The sequence below is a fragment of the Ursus arctos genome, chromosome X (genome assembly GCF_023065955.2).
Source record: "Ursus arctos isolate Adak ecotype North America chromosome X, UrsArc2.0, whole genome shotgun sequence".
NCBI classification, from domain to species: Eukaryota; Metazoa; Chordata; class Mammalia; order Carnivora; family Ursidae; genus Ursus; species Ursus arctos.
Window position 1 is genome coordinate 14,207,827 of NC_079873.1, and position 13,354 is coordinate 14,221,180.

General features: G+C 40.9%; 1 protein-coding gene across 1 annotated transcript in view; it reads right to left on the reverse strand.

The window, feature by feature from the left end:
- Positions 1-4,209, reverse strand: part of BEND2 (BEN domain containing 2) — a 38,169-nt gene extending 33,960 nt beyond the window's left edge. The window contains exons 1-2 of the mRNA XM_048213517.1: positions 4,150-4,209; positions 277-691 (exon numbers count right to left, since the gene is read on the reverse strand). Of these exons, the coding sequence (XP_048069474.1) occupies positions 277-691; positions 4,150-4,209 (475 nt within the window). The remainder of the gene's footprint in view (positions 1-276; positions 692-4,149) is intronic.
- Between the last annotated feature and the right edge of the window lie 9,145 nt (positions 4,210-13,354).

Sequence of the window (13,354 nt, forward strand, 5' to 3'; positions counted from 1 at the left end):
ATCTGAGGGCCAGAGCAACATCACTATCCTGCTCATGACATGTCACTGGAGTTTTACAGGACGTTACCTTTGAGGGAAATTGGGTAAGGGCATCACTCGGTTCTTGCTTAAAACTACATACGAATCTACACTTAGCTCATAAAACTCTAAAGGAAAAAAATAGCTATAGCCAACCATACTTCAATTTAAAAACTAGCTATTGCTAGTTTGCATTTAGAATGCTTTTTAATCCAGATGAAAGGATGCTATTTGTAATATGGGCCACATCAAACTCACCGATATCAGGAGGGATGCAGAAAGCCAACGAGGCCGGGTCGGGGCCCAAGTGGCTATGCCCCCACACAGCTGAGTGGTTGGCCATCTCAGAGGAGTGTGCCACATGGGGTTCTCCTGGGTACAGAAGTGCTGCCGGTAGAGCCAGAGGAGGCTGGGCAGAGGGGAGATGCCCGGTGGCACCTTCACCTCCTTCATTGAAAACGTAGGACGGGACAGCAAGACCAGGAGCTGGGCTGCCTGGTGTGACCCTGGGCTGTAATGAATATGCGGAGACAATTTTGGGAAGTGGCGGACTCTCACTGAGGACCAGCTCCTGCAGCTCCGGGATCGTGGCTGGCTGAAGACATGCCCGTACAGGGTTGGGCCAGGCATGGTTCTCCTGCCATCCCACTGGTCCAGATGGGCCGCCGTCTCCCTGTCCAGGATAAGAGAGCAAAATGGGTTATGTTCTCTTCTTTGGTTCCTGGACTTGAACTTCTCCATGAGGTAGACAATTAAAACTTTTTTGTGTAAATCCAGATGACCTCTAAAATAACACAAACCCATTATAAATCATCTTAAAAAGTTGATTTCTCTCATCTATGGAACATAAGAACTAGGAAGATCGGTAGGGGAAGAAAGGGATAAAGAAAGGGGGGGTAATCAGAAGGGGGAATGAAGCATGAGAGACTATGGACTCTGAGAAACAAACTGAGGGCCTCAGAGGGGAGGGGGTGGGGGAATGGGATAGACTGGTGATGGGTAGTAAGGAGGGCACGTATTGCATGGTGCACTGGGTATTATACACAACTAATGAATCATGGAACTTTACATTGGAAACAGGGGATGTACTGTATGGTGACTAACATAATATAAAAAAAACATTAAAAAAATAAAATAAAATGTAACTTGTTGAAAAAAAAAAGTTGATACAAGCATGAATACCTCCTTTCTTTGCAACATCATTTTCCTCGGTCCAGGATAAACGCTGAATTTTTATTATATGATTTTTATTCCTCTTCAACCCTATTTTATTTTGATTATATTTTAAACATTACGGTTACAAACATAAAAATATTCAGTATCATGATTTCTCAAACCTCAACTTCAGCATTCTTCCAAGAGAGGTTGAGTGTCCCATCTGTTGCTAAAGTAAGTGTACGTCAGCCTTGCTAATCTCGGAGTCGTTAGTTCTCTCTCACTTCTAAGTGACTGGTATCTTTAGGAACTAGAGGTTTATCAAAGCAGCAAAAATGTTTTCATAATACTTACATGGTTTAGCAATGGTGATATCTCCCAAGAAGGCTGCATTTTTGAAATGATTCCACAAAGGTTGTTTACCTGCTTATTTGTATTTTCAATAAGTTCTTGCAAACCCTATTATAATAAAACAAGTACTTTAGCAGTTCCTATTTCAAAAGAAAAGTAACATATAAGAAAATACCATTAAGCCAAATTTTAATCGCTACAAACCAAGAAAGTTCTCAAGCCATCAGAAATGTCTTGTTAATGCCACTTGATGCCTGGTTTTGGTAACAGAGAGCTGAGCTGGCTGAGACAAGGAGCCCCAATCTCCTACCCAACTACTCCAGGCCATACAGGCATTTTAAGAAGCTTTAATACCGGAAAGTAAATGTATCACCATTCTCATAAGCCACCACATTTATGATGGAGTCATTTTATATCAAGGAAGGTGCTATTTTAGGAAAGAAACCTTCAAATCTGCTAAAAGGCCAAAGAGCCTCTTTCCATATAACCATGGTGTGAATTCACAGGCAGCGAGCATGCTACGCTGAAAAGAATAGTGAGCCAAATACAACAGGTGTGACTTTTGGCTTCAAAGTGTTTCAAAATCAGGCAATCAACAATTAACCTTACAAAACCTTCGAGTACATGTCCCCTATCGGCCAACCAGGTATGTGACTAAAAAAACCTGAGAATTCTTCAAACACACAGAAATTTCATTCAGGTCGAAAATACACTCCAACAGGAGGCCAGAACCATTTCCTTATTCATTCATTCAAACAAACATTATTGAGGGCCTACTTACTACCTCTCAGAACTGCTTTGCTAGGTGCTGGGAATATGGACAGAAAGAAAAAACAAGAAAACAAGAAAACCACCAGATCCTGCCCTAAGGAACCGCCATGTTAGCCGGAGAGAGAGGATTTCAGGAGGGTGAGGAGCAGCCCGGAGCAGCGGTTTTCAAAGCACGGTCTCAGACCAGTAGCATCAACGTCTCCTCTCCCACTGGCTTGTCGGAATTGCACCGTCTCCCACCCCACACTTGCTGAATTGGGAACTCTGACAGTGGGGGCAGCCATCTGCTTTCACAAGCCCTCCAGGTGGTTCTGGTGCATGATCAAGTGAGACCCACTGGCCCACAGCACTGAGGTAAATAGTGCAGGCTCTAGGGGAACACGCTTGGGTGCAAAGACTAGCGTTCTGCTGCTTACCAGCTGTGTGACCTTGGGCGAGTCACTTAACTTCTCTGTGCCTCAATTTCCTCATGTATAGAATCGAGATGAGAAGTCCTCTCAGAGTTCTCTTGAGGACAAAGTGAGGCGCTGTGGTATGATGTTACTACTACCATCCTAACAACAACACTACAAGACGACTGGTCCAGTCGCGCTCAATCATCCACTAATATTCATATCACTATTATGACTCTGATGGCTACGACACAGGCAAGAATGGGAGGCTAAGTGCGCACAGAAGAGCAAGACCTAACCCCGGCTGGCAGTCGTGGCAGGCTTTTCAGAGGAGAGGTCTACGTTGAGGATTAAAAGACGAGATGGTGTTCACTAGGTAAAGATGCACGGAAGGGCAGAGAGGGCAGAAGGAACAGTAGATTCAAAAACACCCAAATAGAACACGGGAAGTCAGATGCTTAGACAGTGAACATAAATGATGTTCAAAGAGCTGGGTTTTTAAGGGAAGGAGAGAGAAGGCATGACAGAAAGAGGGTGGGAGGCCCAAAGCAGAGGTGTGGTTAAGCTGTGGGAGGGGATGCGGAGAGTGATGGACACGGAAGCAGAGCAGAAGGTGCAGGAGGTGGCCACTGACAAATGGAGGTGTCCTGGCACAGGGGAAGAGGCTCAGAGGCCGAAAGCAGTGCTGGCCTTAGCCTTATAGAGGGAGCCGCCTGAAGGACAGATTCCAGGCTAGTGGCTGGCTGTGGGAAGAGGAATTGGGACTTGGAGGGATTTTGGCCTCAGGGGCCCGGGCCCACCCCCCTCTCTGGCCTCCCTGAAGTAAGAAGTGAAGGCCGGCTGTCCAGAGCTTGTGGGGGACGGAGAGGGAGTCAACCAGAGCGCTGTCGAAGGGCCATGGAACAGTGGATGGGTCCCAGCAGGTGCCCCCTCTGCTTCCCAGCCTGCGTAGGGCTGGGGTCTTCCTAAAGAGGATGCTGGGCAGGGACAGAAAAAGAAAAGATGGAAGTGTGCAGCAACTGGGCTAGACTGGTAAGGGAAGGGGTTGAAGAGAGGAGAGAGCTAGCACACTGGGAGAAACGGGGAGGATCCCCGATGGTCCGTTTCAGGGCTGTGACTTGGGACCCTGGGCATTTCTCCTCCTCCCCGTTCCAGCCCCCCACATCTTGCACCATCGCTCAGAAAGAAGGCCCTGGCAGAGCAGTGGCAGCCTGGGGCGTCATGGGTGCTTACGTGAGGCGGGCTGGGAACGGCCCTGCTGGAAATCAGAACCCCCCCCACCCCCCCCCCCGTACATCCTTCCCCAAAGATCTGATATGTTCCCTTGAAGCAGTCCACTTCTGTTCTCAATAATAGTGATAAAGACTCACCGAAACGCTCTTTACTTAGGCACGGTAGCTCATTTTAATCCAACAAACTTTGTATGTTAACAGCTACTTTTTAAAAAATGAGCTCTCATTACCTCTAGAGGATACAGCTCACAAAATCCTTGATAATTATACCCATCAATCTCTACCAACATGCTAACTTTTACAAAATCCCCTCAAAACTACATAAGATATACTCTTTAAAAAACAATGGCATGCTGCCATTTTCTTTCAATTGCGATATCTTGATAGGCATTTAGGCACATATTAAATATCACTGAAATCAGCCAATTTCCTTAAGAGAGTATATTGGAGAAATTAAATATTGAACAATCTAGATGAAAGAGATGTAACTACATTTGACCAGTTATGGGCTGTTGGGTTTTGTTTAAGCTACAAAAGCCATATTTTTATTTCAAATTTTTCACCTAGGGATACTGTTCTAACTCGAAATTTTTTTTGAAATGTACCACAATGGAGTGATAATCATACAGAATTTGACATGACAAACTTTCTAGTAATAGCACGACATTAAATGAGGTAAAAAAAAATACTTTTACTCAAAATTTTGAAAAACTACATTTAAAACACAGAAGTTTGATACCTCGCAATGGTGTTGGAGTTCCGTAAATTGGTTGTGATGATTTTCATCACAGAAACCTTCAGATGCGTTGCTCTCCTATTAATATTATGAAAATAAGTAGTCAATGTTTAATATCATTAGGACCCAAACTAAGAACTAGAAAAAGCAGTACTTTATATATTTATCTGTTTAAATTATTTTTTCAACTACATTCCAAAAGTATTTCAAAAGTCTTATAAAGCAGAGATAAAGTAAAACCAAAATTCATATTCACATGAGAATGGAACGGGTAAGAGCTGATTAAAAAGGGGATAAGGAAAGAAGTTATCATATAAGAACCTAGGTTTAGGGGCGCCTGGGTGGCACAGCGGTTAAGCGTCTGCCTTCGGCTCAGGGTGTGATCCCGGCGATCTGGGATCGAGCCCCACATCAGGCTCTTCTGCTATGAGCCTGCTTCTTCCTCTCCCACTCCCCCTGCTTGTGTTCGCTCTCTCGCTGCCTGTCTCTATCTCTGTCAAATAAATAAATAAAATCTTTAAAAAAAAAAAAAAAAAGAACCTAGGTTTAAGAAAAGCTACTGAATATCAGTATGAACACATAGTTTGTAATATATATAAAGACAGATACAGAAATAAAGATGTATGTGTATGCATGGAATAGTATACATATATTTCCTAGCTCTGTCCTCTGGGAGAGCCTAAGATCAATGACACAAGACCAGCGATGAACATATCTACTGTCCGGATTTTGGTTTCTAAATACCACTCTCCAATAAAGGAACCAGGGCTCTTCGGAGAGAGGTGAATTCCAAGGCTGGGTCGGGAAAAGTATGAATGAGACTAGAACATCTTGTGATGTCAGAAAATCAGGAAGTGCTCAAAAAAAAGTGGGGGCATGTGAAAAGGTCCCAGGATCCAACTGGAAGGAGCTCCCAATAACCAAAGTTGGAAAAAAAAATTTTTTTTAAGATTTTATTTATTTATTTGACAGAGGGAGACAGCCAGCGAGAGAGGGAACACACGCAGGGGGAGTGGGAGAGGGAACACACGCAGGGGGAGTGGGAGAGGAAGAAGCAGGCTCCCAGGAGAGCAGGGAGCCTGATGCAGGGCTTGATCCCAGGACCCTGGGATCACGCCCTGAGCTGAAGGCACACGCTTAACGACTGAGCCACCCAGGCGCCCCAAAGTTAGAAAATTTGATCAATAAAATAATAACATTGGATTATAAAAAACTCATACAATGTACAGTGAATGCCCATGAATCCATATAGATATAAAATATATAATTGAATAAATAAATGGAGTAGAAAGGACAGCTCTTCCTTACAAAAGAATTCCTTTTAATATCTACACGGGAATGAGGGAAATAGAGAGTCACCATTTGGCGAACACCACAGTAGTGAATGCTGCAGGTAAAATCCCCGAGCTAACTCAACTCAGTGAGCAAAAAATTGAGGAGAAACAGGATATCGGCAGAGTCCCAACGTACCTCCCACCTAAGATATTTATTAGCCACAGAGGGATAAACAGTAACTTTACAGCAGAAAAATCCAGAAGATATCACGTTAACCAAGAAATCGATGTTAACATCACCAGTAAAATGATACATGGACACCATGTGCCCCTGATAACGATTCAATAAGGAGACATTTGTGTGGTGGTGTTCTTGTCATAAATGCATAATCTCAATCTATTCAAGAGAAAATATCAGACATACCAAAACTGAGAGACATTTTACAAAATAACTGATTGGTACACTCATCACAAATGTCAAGGTCATGAAAGACAAGGAAAGAATGAGGAATTGTCACAGACTGGAAGAAACTGAGGAGAGACAACTAAACTCAATGGGGGATACTGGATTGTATCTTGGAACAGAAAAAGGGCAAGGGGAAGAAGAATGTTGAAATTCAAACAAGGACTGCAGTTTAGCTAATAGTACTGTAACAATGTTAATATTGTGGTTGTAAAAACAGTACTATGCTCATATAATTACCATAATTTAAAGTTTCACAGGTAAGTTAACATTAAGGGAAGTCGTATGAAGTGTATACGTGAGAATTCTTTGTAATGTATCTGCACCTGGTTTGTAAATCTAAAATTATTTCAAAAATGAGAAAAGCTACTCAAACAGGGTAGAAACTGCTGTGAATTTCCTATTAGATAAGGAAAAGAAGGAAATCAAATGGTTAAGTGTTCATTGTCTTGTTCATTGTTATGGAAGCATACGAAGTCATGAAAGAGAAATATTTCCTCAAGTTCTCAAGCTCAGAGTAACTCCACAGTATGTGAAGGCTGAAAAAGAACTTAAATCATTTTCTTTATGATAGTAAGTGTGAATATATTTGGCAATTAGCAATTAATATTATGTAAATATTCAGTCTGATATGCATTCATCAATGACACTTCCAACTTCTTCCCAATCGGGTATTCAAGTTCTTCTCCAGGGACAATTTATTAATAAACCAAAAGAAAATATGAAAGAAAGAACCGAAGACACATTCAGGACTTCAATTCTGCTTTCAACAAGCGCCAAAGGCGCGAAGGACCTCTGCCCACTGCAAATACCACAACACAAAAAGACACACAGCTCACCCTTGAACAACATGGGTGTAAATTGTGCGAGTCTACTTATACGCAGTTTTTTGCAAGAAATACAGTGCAATACTATACATGTATTTTCTCTTCCTTATGATCTTACTAGCACTCTTTCCTCTAGCTTGCTTTTTTGTTCAGATACAGTATATGATACCTATGACATGCAACATATGTGCTAGTTGACTACTGGTACAGCTTCTGGTTAACAGTAGGCTATTAGCAGTTAACTTTTGGGGGAGTCAAAAGTTACACGTGGATTTTCGGCTGTGCAGGGGTCAGTGCCCCTAACGCCCACATTGTTCAAGGGTCAACTGTACTTGCCGAACTGTTTTCTCATTCACCCAACTACACTTAAGACACCATTTTCTACCAAGCTTAATCCCTTATGCACTTCAGGGTAAAAAGGCTAGTCTCCTAGTAATCTGGCAGCAGAACTGCTTTAAAAACAAGTATTTCTAACCAGAAACAAAGAACCAAAGGTTTTATGGCTTTTGATTTTCAAATAATCCAACAGTGACACTCTGTGGACAAAATAAGAAGCACTAAAGCACCTATTTTTCTCGATAAATTAATCTCTAAGACGCCTTAAATTGTTTTTTGGAATAAAACAGGGTATAAGTAAGTAGACGGACAGCAAATAACCAGTATATTTAATCATAACAACTCTATTCTAAGGATGAAGTATGGACTATAATAATAATTTTAACATAAACATACCAAGTAGTTATCAATGTTTTTGGTTTAAACTTTTTGAATCAGCCCTGCATTACCAACTTATTAGGCAGCAAAAATTATATGGAATTATAATATAGACCAGTCATTATAAAAACAATATTGCCATCTGACCCTTGTGTAGTGCTTTATACTTTTCAAAGTGCTTTCACATAATTATATCAGAAACCATGACTATGGGTAGGCAGTTAACATCCTCAAATATGAACATATTGGGGCTGCCAACTCAAAGAATTGCCTATACTACTTAGGTATTTACTAGTGTCCTCATCCTTATATAAGTAAGTAAATGCATTTTCTGCTAAGCGAGATTATGAATAGTCTAATAATCTATTTCGTTCTACTTCAGAGATGAAGCACAGCAAAATACGACGGAAATGTCAAACAGTACAACTACACAAGGAAGCTGGCAGTTTCCTCTAAACTTTGTTCTGTGACCCCGTATTTGCACTCCTGAGTCTTCACTCAAATTAAATGCAAACATACATTCACAAAAACACTTCCATAATAATGTTCAGAGTCACTACTCATAATAACCCAACCTGGAAACAACCAAAGTGCCCATCAAAAGGAGAATAGATAAACAAATTATGGACATTCATACAACAGAATATTACTCAGCAATGAATGGCAACGCAACGTCACTACAACCAGATGAACCTCCAAAACATTATTCTAAGAAAAAGAGACTGTGACACAAGAGTACCTACTGCATGATTCTATTTATATAAAGTTCTAGAACAGGCAAAACTAATCTATGATGGAGAAAAATATCAGAATGTTGTTTCTCCAAGGTTTGGGGGGGGGACTTACTAGGAAGAGACATGAGGGAACTTTCTGGGATGGTGGAAATGTTCTCTATCTTAATGGAGGTGGAGGTATACATATTTGTCAAAACCACTGAACTGTTCACTGTATGAAATTAAACTCAATTTTTAAAAAAAGAAATAAAGCAGAATGAAAAAAACAAGGAACGATTTTCCATTTAACATACAAACCATATTATCCCCCCTTGGAAAAGATGATCGTCCTCTTTTGCGCAGTGGGAGAAGCTCCATTTCCTCTGAGTTGGAACTATATCTTTTTAAATTTGCTAGATGGTTCATTTGTGGAACTGGCTGGTCACCTAGGGCTGGTAAACCACCTACTCCTGAAAAGCAACACATAAAAAAGTTACTTCGCAGACTTACTACCATAACCAACTTAATAAGGGTATGTTCTCAGAACGCCAACTCAAACTGAATTGGAGTCCTGGCTGAATTTTAGAGAGTGACAAAACAGTAACTCTTCCATTAGTGATTTAGAATAAAACCTTAAGAATTGAAGGGCTAGGCTGCCACACTTAGGAATAAGAATCAAGATCACACACCAATTCCAAATTGTGAAATGAATGCTTCACGACTGGAAGGCTACAGAGTAAATGCTAGAAACAAATGAACAAGAGAACACAAGTCCTAACTGCTTTTTGAAAGGAGCCCAAAAGGTCTTTTTACTTAGGGAGGCAGCGGGCCTCCAAATGTGAGTCAGGCATCTATTCTGGCTCGGCTCTCCCCCCACTGTGTGGACTGGGGAGACCACAAAGACACCGCCTCCTCATCTGCCAGGTGAAAACTGGACAACATTATCTCTAAAGTCACTTGAACTCTAAGACTATGACTGTTTCCGTAGTTACATTTTATATTAAACCTAAATAAACGTATGTGAACCATAAGCCCCCAAATATTCTAGAATTCTGTAGGCTTAGTTATGGTTCTGAGTCATTTAACCCTGCAACGAGGAAAAGACACAGAATGCAGTGCTATCATATTCTATCTTGTAGGAGAGATTTGGCGGCTGGCATCCCAGTGCTGGGAGGGGCGCCTTAATGACAGACCTAATTCCCATTAACAATCAGCGAAGGAATCAGAGGCAGAGTAAAGGGAGAATCAACAAGTTAGATAAATGCAGGCCAATATGGTGGGGAAAATTCAATGATAAAATACCTCCAATTTGAGGTGTAACTTCAGTTTTTATTTTTCAACCTGGTTGTTTTATTCTGATTATAAGACTAATAATGAAAAATTAAACTGGGGTGTTTTCATACAAACGAAGCCTACACAGCAACGAGAATGAACCAACTATTGCTACAAACGAGGATGAATCTCACAACCAGAACACTGAGCAAAAGCCAAACACCAAAGAATATAGTTGTGATGTGATTTATATTAAGAAATATATATTTTGGACGCCTGGGTGGCTCGGTCGGTTAAGCGTCTGCCTTCGGCTCAGGTCATGATCCCAGCGTCCTGGGATGGAGCCCCACATTGGGCTCCCCGCTCCTCGGGGAGTCTGTTTCTCCCTCTCCCTCTGCCCCTCCCCCCGCTCTTTCACTCTCAAATAAATAAATAAAATCTTTTTTAAAAAAAAGAAATATATATTTGGTCTTCATCTGTTTTCTGGCAGAGCCCCTAAAGCCCTTGGAATTTCTTGAGGAGAGCGATAAAGGTGTCTTTTGTTATATTAATGAAGTGGAAAGCCTCTAGGTCAACTAAGGATGGGGGCTGGTCACCAGGGGAAGGAAGATGTGATTAGAGGGTTGGACCTTTCAGTCCCACCCACTGACCTTCAGGGAAGGGAGAGGGGTTGGAGGTTGAATTAGTTGCCAGTGGCAATGACTTAATCAATCTTGCCTATGTAAAGAAGCCTCTGTAAACACCAAAAGCACAGGGCCGGGAGAGCTTCCGGGTTGGTGAGCACATGGAGTTTTGGGAAGAATGGCCTCCTCTGAGAGGGCTTGGAAGCTCCGAGCCCTTTCCCCATGCCTTGTCCTTTGCATCGCTTCCTTCCGGCTGTTCCACGGTTATATCCTTTTCTAATAAACCACCAATCCAGTAAGTAAAATGTTTCTCTGAGTTCTGTGGGCTGCTCTAGTAAATTAACCAAACCTGAGGAGGGGGTCACGGGAACCTGGTAAAGCCTTTCGGTCAGAAGCCTGGGTAATCGCCCAGGCTTGCAACTGGTGTCTGTAGGGGAACGGGGGTGCAGTTTTGTGGGACTGAGCCCCTCACCTGTGGAATCTGACGCTGTCTCTGGGTGGATAGTGTCAGAACTGAGCTGAATTCTCAGACACCCTGCTTGTGTCCAGGAATTGCCTGGTGTTAGGGGAGAAGCCGTCACCACCAGTACCAACACACAGTTTGGAACTGGGTCCAGGAACCTAAATGGACTGTATATGATTCAATTGTTCTGAAGTCTAAAGTAATCAATGGTGGGAGATGTCAGGATAGTGCTACTTTGCAAGAGGGGCAGTGACTGGAAGGGAGGTGAGGGCTGATTCTGGGGAGCTCAGGGCCTTCTATTTCTTGGTGCGGGTGCCGGTTATACTTGTGTGTTAACTTGAAAATTCTTTAAGCTGAATATTTGTGATTTGTGCCTATTTTCGTGTGTGATAGATTTCTATAAAAAATCTACCTAAAGGGGCGCCTGGGTGGCTCACTCGGTTAAACGTCTGCCTTCGGCTCAGGTCATGATCCTAGGGTCCTGGGATTGAGCCCCGCGTTGGGCTCCCTGCTCCGAGGGGAGCCTCCTTCTTCTCCCTCTCCCTCTGCCTGCTGCTCCCCCTGCTTGTGCTCACTGCTATCAAATAAATAAATAAAATCTTTTTTCTTTTTTTTTCTTTCTTTTCTTGATTCGGTAGATATTATTTATTTTTTTATAATATTTTTTATTATATTATGTTAGTCACCATACAGTACATCCCTGGTTTTTGATGTAATGTTCCATGATTCATTAGTTGCGTATAACACCCCGTGCACCATGCAATACATGCCCTCCTCACTACCCATCACCAGCCTATCCCATTCCCCCACCCCCCCTCCCCTCTGAGGCCCTCAGTTTGTTTCTCAGAGTCCATAGTCTCTCATGCTTCATTCCCCCTTCTGACTACCCCCCCTTTCTTTAACCCTTTCTTCTCCTACTGGTAAATAAAATCTTTAAAAAAATCTACCTAAAAATTAAGCTCTTTAAAAAAATTCAGAATCTAAATAAAGTAAGCCATCACCAATAAACATCATAGCTATAGATATATTTTCTTCTCTTTTTCCTACTGCGTATATATTTTATACAGTTTGATTCACACCATACATAAATTCTGAACAATTTTGTATTTTATAATTTTTAAAATAGTTTTCTCCTTTATTTTTTATTTTTAATTGAAATATACTTGACATACAATAATTTTTAAAATAGTTTAGACATGCCTACATAATAATCCACTGTGGATGTCCATGGGTTATCTGTTTTCTCTTGTGGGAGATTTATATGGCTTCCAGTTTTTCACTATTTTGCTATAATGATGTATACACATTCAAATGTAAATATTTATGCACAGCTCTGAAAAGCTCCTTATAATGAATATTTTGGAGAGTCACTAGGTTAAAGGCTGTGAACATTCAGGGGCCTCTGACAAGTGCTGCTAAAGAGTCCAAAAGGGTTGTAGTAACTTAAATTTGTAGAGAACTGCAATGCAATAGTTTTTCTAAACTAAAAAGAAAAAGTGAATTACCATGTAAAAATTGCTAATTTGGTAGATGAAAGTTTGAAGTCTCTATCTCATTTTAATTTGCATTTCTCTTGTTACTAATACAGTTGAATATTTTCTGAATGTTCTCTATCCATTAAGATTTCTCGTTCTGCAATCTGTTATTTTATGTGTCCTCTGCTCATTGTCCTACTGGAGTTTCAGTGTTTCCTGTTTGATTTGTATGAGGTCTTTTTATCTTAAGAATAGTAACCCTTGAAAATGTGTATTTTCAGCAGATATTTTTCTCAAGTGCTGATGTGATTTTGAAGTCTGATATTTTTGAGATTGGGAGGGGTTCTCTTTTTATTTTACCAAATTCATTAATATTTTTATGATTTCTTGAACTGCTGTTACATTCAGTCTTTCACTAGGAATAGAAAAACATTCAACTAGATTTTCTCCTAGTTTTCCGTACTTCCATTCATTAGATATTCAACTCTTTAATCCATCTTGAAATTATTTAAGTGTGTGATATGAGGTGAAATCCAATGGGCTTTTTCCCCCAATAATTAAGCATCTGTACCAGCATGATTTACTATCTACGCTTCTCACTAAAATACTATAATATATTAACTCCAAATTCTTTGTTCTTTTTACGAGCTTCCTGCTGCATTAAATCTGGCTCCTTATTTCAAAACTAGTACCAACATATTTTAATAATTGTACTTTTAAAATGTTTTAGTGTTTGATATGGTAAATTACCACCTGTCCCTTAAACACACTTTCTCAAGATTTTCTTTTTTTTTTTTAAGTTATATGAGAGTTTTTTCTCCTCTAGGACCAATTTGTGTCCCTCCACTTACTCAAGCCTTATTTTATGACCTTCA